Here is a 17,027-nt window from a genome sequence, read left to right on the forward strand (position 1 = left end):
GATAAAGAGGCATCTAGACGTGTATTGTGGAACGAGCCTATCGGCCACAATGCCCGTCTCTAAACTTAAATGGTGCCAAAGAAGAGGTAGACGTCTAACGGCTGATCATATTGTTCAAATAAGGAATAACATCAGAATCACGGGAGTTACATCCGAGTTTTCCAAAACATCCGTAGTCCGTCAGGACGCATTCCGCAGCCAGCTCGTGTCGAGTGGATACCAAGTAGCCTCATGACCTCCCAATGTCATGCTGATACTGCGAACCGATGCGTGATTCCTACCTAGTGGCTCTCTCGGCTCCTTACTCTGGAGGTAGAGAAGGAACAAAATTTTTTGAAATCACTGTTGTAGTAACCCTGAGGGACTCTAGCTGTGCAGGAGCTCTCCGGCCTCCACCTCTGGTTTTGCCCGGTGGGGATTATGTCGCCCTCCTTTTAACAAGAAAGGGGCACCTCCGGCACCGCACACGTGCTCCTGTGCTCTCATCTCTCCTTATGCAGAGCCCTCCCACGCGGTGTTATCCGTGCAGGGGAGGCTGCGCTTCGGAGGATCCGGGTAGTGGTCGCTCTGATACCTGTCGTAACTTGAAAGCGGCCTCAATTTCGAGGCTTATATCCCCGTGGTGTCGTACCTTGAAATCCTGGAATATTAAAGCTGATGTCACCACCTGATGCCTCAACATAAGCGGGTAGGTATATCCTGGCGAGACTGGGGCTATGGCAGGCACTACGAACTAGTGAGGAAGTCCCAAATTCTGACACTTTCAAGAGAGGTCTATGTAAACCAGATACCGAGGCACATGCACCACGAACGGCAGAAGAAGGAGAGCCACGGTCAATGCCCTGGCAAAAAAAAGCTATCAGAAGACCCGGAGACGGTATACATGACATCAGGGCCTACGCCGTGCCAGGCAGGTTCGCGATTGCTGCGGTCGACAACCAGAAGAGGCCAATCATGAGGTCTTGAATCAGTGTAAAGATCCTGTGGAAGCGGAATCACTGGCCATAGCCATCACCATCAAAACTCAAGATCAAGAGGGGAAGTCATCGCACATAGTGACGGACTCCCAACAAACTTGCAGGGACTACCTTGCTGGAAAATCTCACGGAAGGGCGAGCACACTATTAAGTACACTCTCACACTCACACAGAATAGCAGGGAAACCTGGTCACCAAGGCCTAGCTGGAAACGGGGTAGCGAATGATCTAGCTCCAGCTCTAACAAACCGGGCGGATCCCCATCCCTACCCCCCCCCCCCCCCCCTCCTAGGACCGTATGTTGACAGACTAGACCACCTTCGGCTAGACAGAAGACAATTCTCACCACCACACAAACTGTCCTCATCGGGTGCTGTTGACTGGAGGAGAATGCAAACAAACACATATCCAAGTCCACATTTTGCATAAGATCAGACCCATATAATACCCGTTACTATACTTGGTGGACAGCATGCCCCATGCTCTGCCATACCTCTTAGGAATGCCACGACAAGTCGGACAAAAAGTTAATAGTGCCACGCCCGACACACGATCAGTGGGAGGACGCCCTGACCAGCGACAACCTGGTCCAGCAAGCCTGGATCATCTAACTAGTCCGCAAGTCAGCTGCCGCCAGCGGAGCACTGGACTAGAGGCCCCGGCCACCCGGCTCCTGCGAATTATGCTATGCTAATTAAAAGTTTTCAGTAGGGTACAGAGCTTGCTTGGGCCAATTGGCACGTAGTTCTAAAGAAAAGAACCAGCGGAAGGACGCAGGCACAGAAAGCAACACAGGACGCCACTGGACCTGTGTCCCTCTCTGTGTGTGCGTCCTTCCGCTGATTTTTTCTTTCGAATTAAAAGTTTCCTCTATCTCTTCAACAGGAGCACGAGCACTTTACCGGGCATTTCTAGCACAAGGAGGCGCTGACCACACGCAGTTCCACGTGCTCCTCGAGGGCATTTTCCAGAAGAAGAGAAAGACGGACACGATGGAGCCTCAGGCTACGGAAGAAGGCCTACTTTCACCCCTTGGCTGCGGTCCCCCAGCGTCTCGGACTTCACCTTGGCGGGGCAAAGAGCTACTCTCAGCCGGCACCGGCCTTGGCTGCTTCTGCGGAGCCTCTCTGGCAGCGGCCACCGCTGCGCTGCTCTTGTTCACCATCCACGGAGCTGCCACGCGGGACGAGAGGAACGGCACTGGGCCTCGGTTCTGCTGCTCCAGCGAGGCAGGCAGGCTGTTCGCCGTCATCGACAAGCACGAGTCGCCCTGCATAGACTTCTACGCGTACATCTGCAAAAACGCCATCAGACACGGCTTTGTGCAGCAAGACGTGGCCAACGACATGCTGGTGAGCTTTCGTGCGGACATCCTGGTAGTTTTAATCACGAAAATCTGCTAACCTGCATTTGCATTTTGCTGGTTTCGCCTGCCGGCTAGCCTGGAACTGTTTCAAATAGCGAATTTCGCTAATAACTTTTGAATGCAACTTAAATGTTCACTCGAGTCGAGAGAGTTGTAAACTATTTAATCATCATCATCATCATCATTACCCTGACTATGTCCACTTCAGGGCAAATGCCTCTCCCATATCTGTCCAATTTACTCTGTCCTTTGTCAGTTGCGGGCACCCCATCTCCGCAGACTTGATTGTGTATTGACCCTTTCCGGCTCAAATTTAAGCTGTTCAATATAAACAATCGATATCCTGAGGCCACTATGTGTCGGAGAAGGATAATTCACCAGAAAATAAAATTCTGTTGGTTCTTTATCAGTTTTGTTTGCATCATTTTAAATGGAACCAGAGGAACTTAATGCTTTCAAGTGGGTTAGTCGAGTGATTCCTATGAAGATTTAATATCATCTGCTTTGAAACAGCGCTTGTCATTGCTGAAGTACAGCTTGTGTGTCAGTTTTTATCAAGCATATGCGATAATGACATGACGCACAGCTTCAGCCTGCGATGTTATGTTTCAGTTGCGTGAAGGTCGGTGTACTCTCCAACGCAAGCGGAATTCTTGAGTCGATTGAACAAAAGCATTGCTTCTTTTGAGAGACGGTGTGCAAGAAGCAGGGCGACTACGATCTCATTTTGAACATTTAGAGCCTCGAGCGCGACGCATCCTTTTGCATTTTCGAAAAATGTAGAAGGCGAAATGCTCAAAAGAGAGAAATATTCATGAGCTGAAGGTGCTTCTTGCAAGGCGGGGGGGGGGGGGGGGGGGTCACCTTTTTTAATTTTGTCTTGCTCTGCAATATAATGCTACGTCCACGAAACTGATTTTTGTGTGATTACTCTTTTGGTCGCTCAACACGAACTATTTTGCGAGTGTGTCCACTTCTCGGAAATTGAAAGGACAGCTTTCAGCCTTAGGCGTAGTTTTTTATTTATTTATTTTATTTCAAAATACTGCAGGTCTATGTGGCCCAGGCAGGAGGGGCAAACAACCTAACAATACACAAAAGAAACGAAAAAACAACACAGCATCATTCGGCGATAACAAAGGGAAGATAAAAACAACAGCATTAAAAAATACAAAATGAGACAACTTAACCAAGGAAATGTTCTTCCAATGCGTTGCTAAAATTGCTATTTTGAAAAAGGGATTCTGCGAGCATGTTCCGATCGGAGATGGTTCGGGAGAAGAAGCTATACTTAAATGAATTTGTTCGTGCGAAGATAGGCTGCAGTGTGTGTTCCTTAGTGTGTCGTGTACGTCTGGTGGTAGAAGGTTGAACATAGTTAGGTATTGGAATGTTTACCTCGCGTGAAAGAATCTTACGGAGGAACAAAATTCGGTTTATTTTTCGGCGGTCTGAAAGAAGTGTGATATTATTTTCTGCCATTAGCTTTGTGGGAGAATCAAATCTGCTGTATTTGTGGAAAATAAACCTGACTGCTTTCCTTTGAATGATTTCAAGGGAGTTAATGTTCTTTTTTTGTATGCGGATCCCAAATAATAGATGCGTATTCGAGCTTCGTCCGAAGAAAAGTGTTATATGCCAAAAGCCTAATATTAGAGGGAGCGGAACTGAGTTTTCGTTTTAGGAAACACAATGTTGAGAATGCTGAAGAGCAAGAGTTACACTACTGCTCGCTTCTGTAACGTCCTAAAGTGCGAAATTTTCTGAAAAGAGCAATAATCCATAGAGGTTCAATGCTCTTGTGTTATGCTTACTGTTGGGTTCGTGCGATAAATAATATTTCTTCACCTATTAAATGACAGCCATACACATGTGGCACGCCAATCTTGAAATGTTTTCCTTTCACTAGATGTAGACATTTTCTCTGGAGGACAGGACGTTTACTGGCACATATTAGACTGCGCAAGAAGCTAATTTCGCGCCACAGAAGCAGTCACAGGCTGGAGAACTCAAATGAGACCGCGCTGCTTATTCTTCAATAGGGCGCCAGGCCTCAGTGATTACATTTGTAATCATTATTATTTCCAAATTATTTGAACGCTTGTAAATGTTTCTTGCAGAAAAAGTTTACATACAAGGAGCAAACTGTTCCTTACTTGTACCCTTCCTTATTGTTACGTAGGAATAAAAATGGTTTTCTTCTGCATGGTGCAAGGGGAAAAGGTGGCGCTAGCTGATGACAACAGCAAAGCGCACGCAGTTCCCGTAGCCCTTTACTACCTACTAGCATATGTCGGTGAGGTGAAAGGCCACTGAAATATGTTTAACTGCTAAATGTCCGAACTGCTGCAAAAAAATTACGACTTTCTCGCTCGCTTGAAGACTTGTGGCATCCAACTTTGATGATTTGATGGGCCTGAAAGGGTCACGGGATGAGAATAAAAACGAGAGTGAAAAGCTCCGAAAGGCAAATTCGGATCAAAAGTATCACAGAACGCTACCTAGCAGGGAAACCTACTCCCCGAAGTGAATCACATATAATTTGCGTGTTGTTTGTGCTTCGTAAGAAAAAAAAGGACAGGAAAGCATATCAGTGAAAAGTGGATTGAATGCTCTGTCTTAATCTTTCAATAACTGGATGCTCATACACTGCGCCACAGGAACGATGTGATTTTCTTTATTCATTGCGCTCTAACTCGTTCTCACTACTATTCTCATATTTTCGCGCATGAGCTGAATAGATAATCGCGCGCCGGTGAATGTCTGGTATACTCCTATAGCTTCCCTAAAATTTACACGAGCACAGAAAAATTGGAGAGGAGAAACCGATCGGACGGAGAAATACAGGCTCCATCAATGCTCTGTACTGTTTTCTTCGCTGGCGTACCTTTTTTGAAGCGTGCACGTAAGGTGATACGTCGCTACACTCGCATTCTAAAGAGCGCGCCTGTGGTAGTGGGAAATTTAAATATATCATTGCGCAGGCTTTGACTGTGTGTTGGGGCCTTTGGAATCGTTTGAGGTATAACCGCACAGTGGAAGTCCATGTATTAGAGGTCGTTGAAAGTAAAGGGAAGTAAACTGTTTAACACTATACAACTAAAATTATCTTGGCATGCTCACTGGGAGGTAACATGTCTTTCTTTTATTCACATTGCAATGCTTGACAGGAGATATCCAGGTCTCACTCTCTTCTGGCGGGATTTAGCGAAATTTGGAACGAGTACAGTCCACCTTCAGAGGGTTCTTCGGGATCCTTACTTATGACATGTTCAAAATTTTAATGAATTTAGCGCCGCACACTTAAACTTATACACGAAAAGATTTACTCTATTGTCACGCTTGAAGGAACCATAAAGGAGTCATACTAATGAAAGAAAAACAAAAGCTATTATTTTTTGACCAACATTCGGAAAATAGTGTCTCCAACCTACCAGAGTGCGCCTGTTCATTAGGAACAAAACACTAAAGCATACGCTTTCACTCTGGGCTGAGCTAGGAACCGAAAATTTACTTCGTTTTTATTTATTTTTTTACAAGATACTGCCGGCCTCAGTTTGAGGCCCTGGGCAGGAGTGGGCATACAATAATACGTCCATGAAATGCACATAACAAAAAAAAAGCACCACAAGAATTCAAGTGAGAAGGAGAGACGAAATCGAGCAGTAGTAATAGTAAGGAAACGTAAACCGCGACAAAATTCAGTTCAAGAGATTATTCAATCTTTTCAGTTGAAGATTGAATAATGCTTCTTAAACTCAAGCTGAATTACATGAATTACATTATGTTCAAGTGAAACCTGTGGATCAAAGAAAAACTTACTTTGTGCCGTGATAAGAGATCTGCTAAAGCACATGTTACTTTATATTGGCTGCAGATCTTGCAGTACAAGCTTGTTTGGGTGCATTAAACCGGAAACCTAAGGTTACTGTTTGTGGAGTATTCTCACGACATTCTTTTCAAATTTGGTGCCGAAGTATGGAAAGGATGACTAGGAGATTTGTTACGCAGTGAACAGGAAGCGAAGTTGGCTGCTCGTTTCGGCAACTATCTCAGCGGTACGCTTTTCAATGCTTACTCGATCCAAGCAGCAAGTTTAGGCTGACGACGGCCTGCATCGGCCGCCAACGTTTGCCCAGGGTGTGCCAAGAAGGCTGGAGATTCAGTGGCCCCACGTTTGCCGACGTCCAGCCCTACTCTATGTATGCTAAGGTGTTTGAACCTGTGCACTGCGCATCATTTCACCCTGTTCGCTCTCCGCAGGGAACATAGCAGAGCTGAGTGCCACACTCTAACATATAACGGTCATTGCATACGCTATCTGGATACCAACTGCATTTGATAGAAGGTGAACGCGCCCGGTTTCAGTTGCACCAAGCGACAACTGCTACGTTTTTTATCCAGTTTAGGCGTAGTGAAAGTCTGATTGGCGCTAACGTTATAATTATAGAAGGAGTAAGCGCAACCCTTGTCAAAACTGAAAGACCACTGGGTTTCCTGTTGGGCCATGTGGCGTGAATAGCGCATCGGCAGTTTTGAGAAGCCTTGAGGCGAAGAAGCACTAGTCCTCTCTCCTCTGTCCTGCAACGTGGGACTTCCCGGATTCTGCGAGAACATCAGCCCTGGCGCTTCCTAACAAAGCCGTGAACGATCAAGATAAATTATGTAATGCATTGGCAGTCCGCGAATAGAACATCGTTCGTACGTTTAGTACCCCGAAAGATTGTCGACGTTGCACACTGTGCTACACGGGATACATGTTAATATGTAAAACACTCTCCGCGTCGGGTTTCCCTTACCTTATCGCCGCTTGGATATCGAACCCACACAAAACAGTCCCTAAAGATGGGGATCTGCACTCCGTGGTACTATGCGGACAATGTGACTCTAATTTCATTCTACACTTTGGTTCAACGACACGAGTGTCAATGCTCCGTAGTACGACCACAATGACCGTTGTGAACAAAGTTCATATTGTGTCTTTAATTAGATACTTGGTCCTTGTCCTGTTGTGCAATTTCGCAGGAGGACATCATCTCCAACATCATCAAAGGAACACAAAACTACGGCAGCCCGGCTGCGGCAGCACTTCACGCTCTCTACACATCGTGCCTCAATGAGGTTTGGCGTCAAGATCAGCGAGCCAGAGATGTCGCGACGATCGTGCTGGAAATCGCAAACACCTCCAGCCGAATGAGTGGCGCAGATTTGCTACGTTTCGCCCTCGCGGTGGATAGGCGATACCACCTCAAGTTTATTTTCACTTTAATCAGCCGTACCACTAAAACACAAGTGTTCGTGTTAAAAAGGAGGCTACTCCGGACCACCGAATACAAAGCATTTTGCGACGATTCCTGCTACATCACTGCTCTCTCCATCCTGAGCGCGCATTTCGGCACTAACTACACCCGGAAGGACGTGTCCGCGTGGGAAAAAAAATTTCCACTTGACAAAAAAAGAACTGGTTCGTTGTCTTTAGAAGAGATGAGCGGCATCTTCGGCGGTCTGAAAGTGTCGCAGCTACGGGACATATTTCTCGAGTTTCTTATCGATATTGACCAAGTTAGAGAATTTCAGACGATCTCCAAGGCTGCTTTCTCTACGGACGTACGCCTCTTGAGGAGCGACCAGCCGTTGTCCTTATGCTACATGCTACTTGTTGTCGCCCTGGATGCCATGAGCTACATTCAAAGGGGCAACACATTGAAATCGCCAACAGTGCGTAGCAAGGAAGTCTGTAACGACCACGTGTTCCAGAGTGGCCAGCTATGGAGGGTCACGTATGTGGCGGCCCTCGCGAGTCCCGCGAAAGACCAGCAGCTGCATAAGATCTTCGAGGAGACTCGAAAAAGATTCGTGGAATACGCCCCTATCCTGCGGCTCATGGCGGCGCCAAATGACACGGAGCACTTACGGACGATGGTCGGCAACTTTACTCTGAAGCTACCCGGCGACCTGGTGTTCCAGGAGCCGGCCGTTCCCCAAATGTCAAAGCAAGGATTCGCTCGAAACCTGTTCTTGGCGCACAACTTCGAGTTCGACGCTAAAAAGGCAAATATGAAACGAGGGTTCCCCTGGATTCGAGACGACAATGAGCACAGAGCCAACAACCGTCTGTACTTTTTGAACAAGGCCACCCTGTACGTGTCGTCTTCGGGCTACGGCTGGCTGAGTTCGGGCACCCTCAATCCACTGCTTGCCGACGCCGCGGTGATTGCGAGTCGTATGGCAGCTTTGATGTGGAGCAACGTGCGGAGACCGGCGGGCTGGTCTCGACAAACAATGGCGGCGTTCAAAGAGTTCAGGTAATGTATATTACTCTGTTGTGAATGAGCCAAAAAAAAAAACCAAGCCCTCACGAAATAACGTGGCCTAATCTGTTGCGAGCATTTTCGGTTAAGATCATAGTTTGCTGTGAGCTTAAGGTTCCTCTATCCCCAGCACAGTAGCTACCGCCCGCGGGTATATTTCACAGCTGCAAATGCGAAGTATTCCGGCGAGGTCATCTTAAGGCGCTTGCTGTACGCTTTAGCAAAGTGGGAGCCGAAAGTGACTGAATTTAATTTCATTTTTGGGCCTCAGGTTCGGAAATTATTATGCACAACGGCCTCCGCTGCTCTCATGACATGAAATCCTTAATTATGGGTCTGCGTAATATGAAGTCTAGTTAAATGCTTCCCGTTCACATCGCGCTTTAAAAATAACGTGGCGCTTTACGCAACCAGTCATTCTTAAAGTAATTGGTGGTAGCGTGTAGTTGTTTCGCCCGCAAATTAACGCTGTGATTAATAGTTTCATGCCAGGCTTAAGAATGCTCTGAGTTGTGTCAGTACTGCCGTCACAATATTCCGCATTCAACCTTAAAAAAAAGTTCACTCCTAATTAACCTAACTTTAGTTGGGATGTTTTCTTTAAGATGTTGCACTAGACATTTGGATACACGGTCGATCATGACAGTGGCGAAACCAGAAATATTTTTTGGGGGCTCTGATGTGCCACCGTTAAAAAAAAGACAGACAGCATGCGCCCCAAAACATATCTTACGTCATTTTTCTGCTGCAATAAAGCCGAAAGTTTTAGTTGTTTCATTCATTGTTACATCCGCCTTAAGTGCTTCTGCGCTATTAGACTAAACATAATCAATAACTTGTCCCGTGTACATGTCACACCACATTCATCAGCGTCACAAAGTTGGAATGGAAAAAAAGATCACACCATATCTACATTTTAGTCTTTACTAACACGTGGATCACGTGAATGGAACCTTCCCGGAGAAATTCTCGACATAAGTGATAACGAGTATTTTCGGACCGCACTAACATAATTAACAGGAGGATGAAACTGTTTTGTAACAGTTATTGCATTAGTTTATGTATCTTGTTATTTGTAACCACTCCTCTCGAATGCGTTCGGCCCTGAGGGTTCAATAAATAAAGTATTCAGGTTCTAATGCATCTTTCAAAAAAAAGATATTTAGACATGTTTTTTCAGCTTTAATAAAGTCTGTTGGCAAACATTGTTTATTGCTGAGAACCTAAATGTTAAATACGTAGCACTATAAGCAGGAAGCTCGGCTATTATAAACTGAGCGAGGGACAAGATAACAGCAAAAATGTACAAAAATGCACTAGTAAAATGAATTCAGTACTGTATCATGGCGATATTACAATTATACTCCGCGCAAATAGAGAAGGAGCGCACTCGTAGTACCTTTTCTGAAAAGTGGAAAACCACGAACAATTTCTAGGAGTCATAGGCCGATAGCCCTCACCAGCTGTACATCAAAATCATTCGAAAGTGCTGTCGACATATGACTGATATTCGTACTTTAATATCGGCGACTTTTAGAATGCATCTATGTGGATTTGAAAAAAAAACATGAACGACCTACCACCTTCTTGTCCCAGAAAACACCATCGGGGAGGTGTTCATCCACAAGCAGTATGGTATCGGGTCTTCTTCGACCTCGAGAAGGTCTGCGATGCCACGTGGAAGTTTGGTATCCTTCGTGACTAGCAGACCTAGGTATACACGGAAGGATGCCATACTGCTTGAACAACTTTAAAAGCACATTTTGCGTCCGCCTAAGAGCAATTCTTTCCATTACTTTCACACAAGAGAACGGCGTACCCCAGAAGTGTATTCTAAGCACGGCACATTTCATTTTAAAAATGAATTCCTTACCTAAAATAGTTCCCAAGAGCGTAATGTTTTCGGTTTATGTAGATGACCTACATATAGCATGCACTTCGTTCAGCATATGTATGTGCAGAGAGACAAATACAAATGTAAGTAAATAAACTAGCTCTTCGGGCAGACAGAAATGTATTCAATTTTTCTCCTTAAAAGACAGTAAGTTCTCTGTTCTCAATGTAACTGGGCCTACTGGTCGATCCTAATCTATACTTGAACCAGACCACAGTGCCAATTAGGCAAGAACACAAATTTTTAGGCGCCATTTTTGACAAGAAACGCGCATTTCTACCGAACATCAACAACTTAAAAGGATTCAAGAGCCCTCATTGTCCTAAAAGTGGTCTCAGGAAAACGGTGCGGTTCCGAGTAGGCCTTTTTCAAATCATTCGCTCTCTGGTGCTCTCAAAGCTAGACTAAGGGTGCGTAGAATGTGGTTCAGCAAGAGCATCCTACTTGAAACCATTAGACCCTTTTCGTTATCTTTATTATCTGGAGCATTTAGAAGATTGGCGGTAGCCAGCCAAACAGACTTTATTAAAGCCGAAACAATGTGTTTTAAGTATTTCTTTGCGGTGCACATGTAACCTGGATAATTTCTTTATTTAGTTAGTTAGTCAGGTATTTATTTAGTTAGCTAGTTAAACTAACTAGCTAACTAAATAACTAACTGACTGACATGCGCACCGCAAAGAAATACTTAAAACACATTGTTTCGGCGTTAATAAAGTCTGTTTGGAATCATTATTTATTGCTTAAAACATAATTGTGAAACGCGTAGCTTTATAATCAGGAAGCTCGACTCTTATATACTATATGCGGGACCAGTTAACCGAAACAATGGAAAAAATTACAAAAAAGCACCGAAAAAAAGAATTCACTACTTTATCACGTGGATATACCCATTCTTCTTCGCGCAAACAGATAAGACAGGCCATTATGTCAAAACCTTTTGCTGCGGCTACTTAAATGCAGGCAGTGCGAGGCGCGCTCATTACCCGCAATGGACCCCAAAGGCGCGGTCGAAATGGAGGCGTTGAAGATGGGTCTGCGCATCGCCGCCGCGGTCGGGTCAGCGCCAGCTGAGCCTGCAAAAGGCGTCGCACCTGCGTCGCCAAGACCCAGCTGGTACACAATGCGACCTGCCTTCAGTGTCCGCTGGATGTCCCAGGCACAGTTCTTCTACGCGCGCTACGCCTATTACAGCTGCAGTGGCACATTTGACGCCACGCATTTGGTGAATGTACCACTCTGGCGAAACGCTGACTTTGCCACGGCGTACCACTGCCCGCCTAGCACGGAGGCCGGTGAACCCAATTACTGCGAGAACGTTACGCTACCTCGCGGCTGATGCAGCGATGTGTATTTGTGTGCGGAGACGGCTGCCTGGTGATATGTTTTTGTACGATTATTGCTGTTTGATCTGTGTGTTCCCTTTTGCGATACCTGTCGACCACTTGGTGTCGTAGCTATGAGACGTTGCTCTCAATACTCCACACCAGCGGATCATCTAAGCATTCTTTTTATATTATGTATGACTCTTGCGGACCCTTATCTGGTATGAACATTTGTGTGTAAACTCATGTCTATTATCTTCACAGAGAACTGTGAGAACAGCGCGGTAGTTTTTCGGCGTGCCTTCTGAGATATTCGCGAGAACTGACGTGTCTGGGCGGCAAAACCCTGCCACTATTGGCCCAGCATATGAAAGCTCAGGAAATGATGTAAAAAAAAAACACAACGGAACAAAGCTAAACATTGATGCGTCATAAATTTTCCTGCTGCAATTTCTATGAAGTATCCTTTACAAATCTTATTTAAGGGTATGCAAATATTACTTTTAGAAATCTAAGATTGTCGCTTTTCCGCCGTATCGAATAAAAAAGTTCAGAAAAAAATGGAAACGAATCGCGTTGTATTAAATCGAAATCGTTTTAAAATCAAATTTTTTCGAGGGTATTCGATAATTGAGTGGTATTCGTACAAAACGAATATCTCGCGAAAGAAAACGGAAGTAGGGGAGGCATTGTTCAACGGTGCTGTATCTCAAGGACTTTTCGTTATCGTTGTCAGAAGACTGAACAATGATCACTACTTTACTCGATGATAGCCTCTTCTTTCCTACAGAGAGGAGGCTGCGCGGGCGTAGTGGTCGCAAGTCTGCCATTCCTCCAAACAGAACGCACGGTGATGCTCCTTGACGACTACCGCGTTATTCAGCGTTCTAGCAGCTTCTCTGTCTCTGGTGTAGCTGGCGTTTTGAAGGTAGGTTATGGTAGCAAGACGACCAAAGCAAATTGATTGTAATCAAGAGAATATTTTCCTTTGCTTTCTAGCCGTTGAAAATTGGCAGTTGTCTTAGAAAGATGCCTCCAGTTACAAATATTTACACTATATTTTCATGTTTTATCTTTTTTACCCAATCTCCACAGGAATTCATCTGAGCGTTGGATGCGGAGCCAAACTCCTCTGTTTACTGCGCGATGTCAGTGCACTTTAAAGAACCCCAAGTGGTTAAAAGTATCCAGAGGCCTACGCTACGGCGTTCGTCATAGCCTGAGTTGTTTTTGGACGTTAAACCCCATAAACCTAAACCATCCAAACCAGACTCCTCTATCTTGGCTGTTGGTGTGATAAAGTTGTACTCATCAGTGCAGAAAATGCGTTCATCAGCATAGACAAGCACTGTTGACTTCAATGCCCAAGACAGTAATAACCTGGATATTACTTTTAGAGAACGCTCAAACGAAGCGGCTATAGATAATTCCGAATAGTAAGGATGAAAAAGGAAAGTCTTGCTTCACGGACGACCGCATAGGAATGAGCTCGGAGGGATTGCCGTTAATAAGCTGAGTGAATGAAACGTTTGCAGTTGAGTTTCATTTTTTTAGTAGCCTGATTTTCAAAATTAGACCACTTCAAATCAGCAACAATGAATGAATGGCGGACACGATAAATGGCTTCGAAAGGATGATTTGGAGGAAAGCAAGCTGTTCATGAGGTGAGAAGCAATGATAAAAAATTTCCCAGTAACGTGTGCATTACTTTTAATGAAACTGCCCATGAGACCGCACTTTTAGCGGGGCGAATGAGAACTGACATTCGGCTTTGTGGAAGATTTAATGAAACTTAAGTGGAAAGTTTGCAGTCCACATTTGCCAACGTGATGGGCCTGTAGCATTCCACAGCGCGCACTTTTTCTCCGAGACAGTTCTTTGGGATTAAGAATTCGGATTTAGCAATAGTGTAACAGAGCGCACCATCTTTCATTCATCTTGCAAAAGAAATAGCCCATTTTATTGTTTTATTGGCTGCGCGAAACGGCCAGCAATGATTTTCTTCTCTTGGCGTCTATGTTGTTTTATCTTGTCGTGTTTTCATTCTCTTTCCTTCTTCTGTATGTCTTCGCAGCTGGAGAAATAAGACGAGTTGTTGGCTTGGTGTCTTGTGTGCTTTTTTCTGGTCCTCTTTATAACATTCTTTTGGCATGCTTGAAAAGGCAGTAAGCAGAGAGGACACAATCAACGATAAGAAGTCTTGTGCTAAAAGAAGGACTTTTCGAAGGTAGTCTTCTCCGCTTAGAAGAGGACGTACGGCGCGATAGAGGTGCGACAAGTTTGAATACTTCTTTAATCTGCAGCAGAAAAACATCCTAGAGGAAAGAACATTTTTGGAAACTTGATTTACACGTTGCTAAATGACCTCTGGAACCAGCTTCAGCTGGTCGCGCTGAACGAACCCGGCGACCTCAACGTCTCTCCGCGTAAAAGATGCATAGGAGACGTAACTGCACGCTTCGCTACAAATTTTTGACGTCAATGGAAGCATAGTTTCGCCCTCATGTCCACCTCTTGCCACAATCATGCAATCTTCATCTCTTTTTGGGTGAATTATGCGAAGCCTGATTCCTTGTTGGGATGGCCATGAGGAATGGTTTAAAGTCCAGCTACCTGGCAACTCAATGAACAAGTGTAGACTCACTAAGTAGCCTCTTTTTTATGAATGCTCCGGGAGCGAAGGAGTGACCTGCGATACTTATATACTCTGCCTTGTACAGAGCCCATCGACGAGCGATTGCGGGGGACTTCAGTGTCGAGTACTTTTTCACACACCACGTGTACGCGCAATAACCTATTGGCGCACATTTTGGAAGGCTTGAAGGTTGAGCTTCTTCTTTTTTAATGTGTTCTTGCGTTCCGCTACTCACACTCTTAACCTCGGTAATACACTGTGCTGAAATCTGCTTGCCCTTATTCGAAGACTTCTGCTTACCAATCTCGTGCATCATTTCAGAAGTTTTCACATCTTCGGGTCTTCTCGTGGAGAAAGAAATACCTTTGTCACCTGTGTCTCCTCAGCGTCTTCTTGCTTTTTTTGTTGACTAGACCTTGTCTTGGTAGCCTGCATCTCTATTCTAATGTTATGCAATGCAATACGTAAGTTCGAAAACCTTTTGTCGACGGTACCCATAAAAAGGGCTCTGCGCTCATCATCCGCTCTTATCTACATCAAATGTGCTCGAATGGCAAGTGCGGCATTTCGCAAGCTATCTTCCCAGTTCGTTTTCAGTGTCTGCAAATCAACTTTTTGCGTTTCATGTCTCTTCTGAATGAATGATGTCAACGTCTGTATTCTTTCACTCATATTCTCTACCGTCTTGGACTGTGCGCATACTGAGGACACAGGCAGTTTTCTGTCCCCATGCAGTGCAGAGAGGTGTGTCACTGTTTCTCTGAAAGCTGCTGTTTGAGCGGTAATATTGGCCAAGGCTTCCTTGACAATAAAAAGATCGCTCTTAACAGCTTCGATATCCAACTTCATGCATTCCTCAGGGGACACACCTGATGGTGTCGGTAGAGCAAATGCACCACAGTTTGACTCTCCATGTGCAATGATCTCCCTATGAAGGACTCTTACTCCGCAGCTTAGACAGCGTGCTACTTGGTAAGCGCAGCTTGTGTGGAAGTGCTTCGTCGTGCTCGAAGCATCCGTGACAACGTCACAGCCATTTGGATGGTTCCAGCAGCGCACCTGCAAAGAAAAGATATTGATGATTTTTTGCTACACACGTCTAAATACCTTTCACCGATCTTGATGCGCACCGTAGCACATTTGCCAGCGTATGCGTTGTGATTTGAGTAGCGGGAAAGCCACGGTATTGCGACTATTGTAGTGACGAATGAGTAGCGTTCGCTCTCTCAACTACCGCAATACCTCCAACATGTGCACGTAACAAAACGTGCACATTGAAAGCGTCGAGGTTATTGTATCGACGTTCCACGTGTGAAGTACCATATCGAGTGGAAGCAATCCTTCAAGACTAGCTCGAGGCAGCTAGCCACATGTTCCGCTCCTCTGGAAACTTTCCTTCGTGGCTGTTTTCTCCTCACAGAGTAAGCGCTTTCTCAGGAAGCGTAGTGCAAGTCAAGCCTCTACTGCGAGTCCTTATCACTTCCCAGAAGACAAGGTGTGTGCTCACCTTCGATAAGTACAGACAAGCCGATAAGCAATTCCTTCATCGGAGTGACGTGACCAACCGCAACTATGGCTTTCCTGAAGTCGTGCGATGCCTACATCTCCCTGTGGTTGCTCAGTGTCCGACACTACAGCCATCGTATTTTGCTCCTTGGACACTCTAGCTCATCCAAATGAAACACGTTATACATTCGTCTTTAGCGTCTTGTTGTGGTCCTACATCAGCTTTGTACCGTGCGAGGGAGTTTTCAAAAAAGAACAATTTACACCTGGTGTGAGTACCTTAAACCGCATTTAACTGAAAGCGATAGTCCATAGAACTCTGACACCCAGTGTTAGAAAAGGTCTCTTCGATTTGGCAGCACCAGCTGCACCAGTTCAAGGGGTGCAACACCGTCGTCCTCGTTTTTCCGGGGCCGCACGCGCCCTCTGCAATTTTCTCCTCGTTTTGTCAAGGTGCAAGCCTAGTTCTGCACGAGTTCTTCGCCGCCTTGCACTCGGTCTGAAGGTAGTGCTGGAAGTAGTGCAGAATGGCGCTGCTGCACTTGCGCCTTCGTTTTGCCAGTGGCCGGTGCGCGCTAGTGTACGGGCTGCATCTGTTCTTGTTGAATTGGCGCTGCACGCTCACGTGACCGCTTGGCACCGCTGCAGATCTAGCACAGCCAGTGCAAGCCAAATCGAAGAGACCTAAAGCTGCAAAGTACTCACAAAAGACCCAAACATTCCCTGACGGCTATTCTAAGGAAGCTTCCTCCTGTGGTTTCAATGTGCCCTCATGAGGACAAATTATGCGAGCGAAAGGCTTACTTTACATCGCCAGAAATACACAGCATAGAATAAACTCGCCTTTAGGCCCTGTGTGGAACTGATGACCGAAGTGGGGCTTTAAAGCTGATTTATAAAAAAAATTGCGAGGACACTTTTGCAACTAAAGTGCTGACAGGCGAAAGCCGAGGACACTATGCTGTGACGACTTCCGGTCGATGTGACGTCACACCGTTCCCGCAGCTATATCG

At 45.5% G+C, this 17,027-nt stretch overlaps 1 protein-coding gene and 1 pseudogene across 1 annotated transcript; one reads left to right on the forward strand and one right to left on the reverse strand.

Annotated features, from left to right (window-relative positions):
- Nucleotides 1-1,969: 1,969 nt before the first annotated feature.
- Nucleotides 1,970-11,887, forward strand: LOC149328154 (uncharacterized). Its single transcript, XM_089559858.1, has 3 exons — nt 1,970-2,329; nt 7,369-8,648; nt 11,512-11,887. The coding sequence occupies exons 1-3, from the start codon at nt 1,970-1,972 to the stop codon at nt 11,885-11,887; spliced, it is 2,016 nt and encodes a 671-aa protein (XP_089415984.1).
- Nucleotides 11,888-14,407: 2,520 nt separating this feature from the next.
- On the reverse strand, nt 14,408-16,149 carry LOC149328155 (uncharacterized; annotated as a pseudogene).
- Between the last annotated feature and the right edge of the window lie 878 nt (nt 16,150-17,027).

This window comes from Amblyomma mixtum, chromosome 9 (genome assembly GCF_055824585.1).
Source record: "Amblyomma mixtum isolate Tamu chromosome 9, ASM5582458v1, whole genome shotgun sequence".
Taxonomy (NCBI): Eukaryota; Metazoa; Arthropoda; class Arachnida; order Ixodida; family Ixodidae; genus Amblyomma; species Amblyomma mixtum.

Bases quoted from the DNA above. Each gene is read 5' to 3' on its own strand.
- LOC149328154 (XM_089559858.1), top strand. From the start codon at position 1,970: ATGGAGCCTCAGGCTACGGAAGAAGGCCTACTTTCACCCCTTGGCTGC. The intron at 2,330-7,368 runs GTGAGCTTTCGT...GCAATTTCGCAG, and splicing joins ACGTGGCCAACGACATGCTG to GAGGACATCATCTCCAACAT. The intron at 8,649-11,511 runs GTAATGTATATT...ACTTAAATGCAG, and splicing joins GCGGCGTTCAAAGAGTTCAG to GCAGTGCGAGGCGCGCTCAT.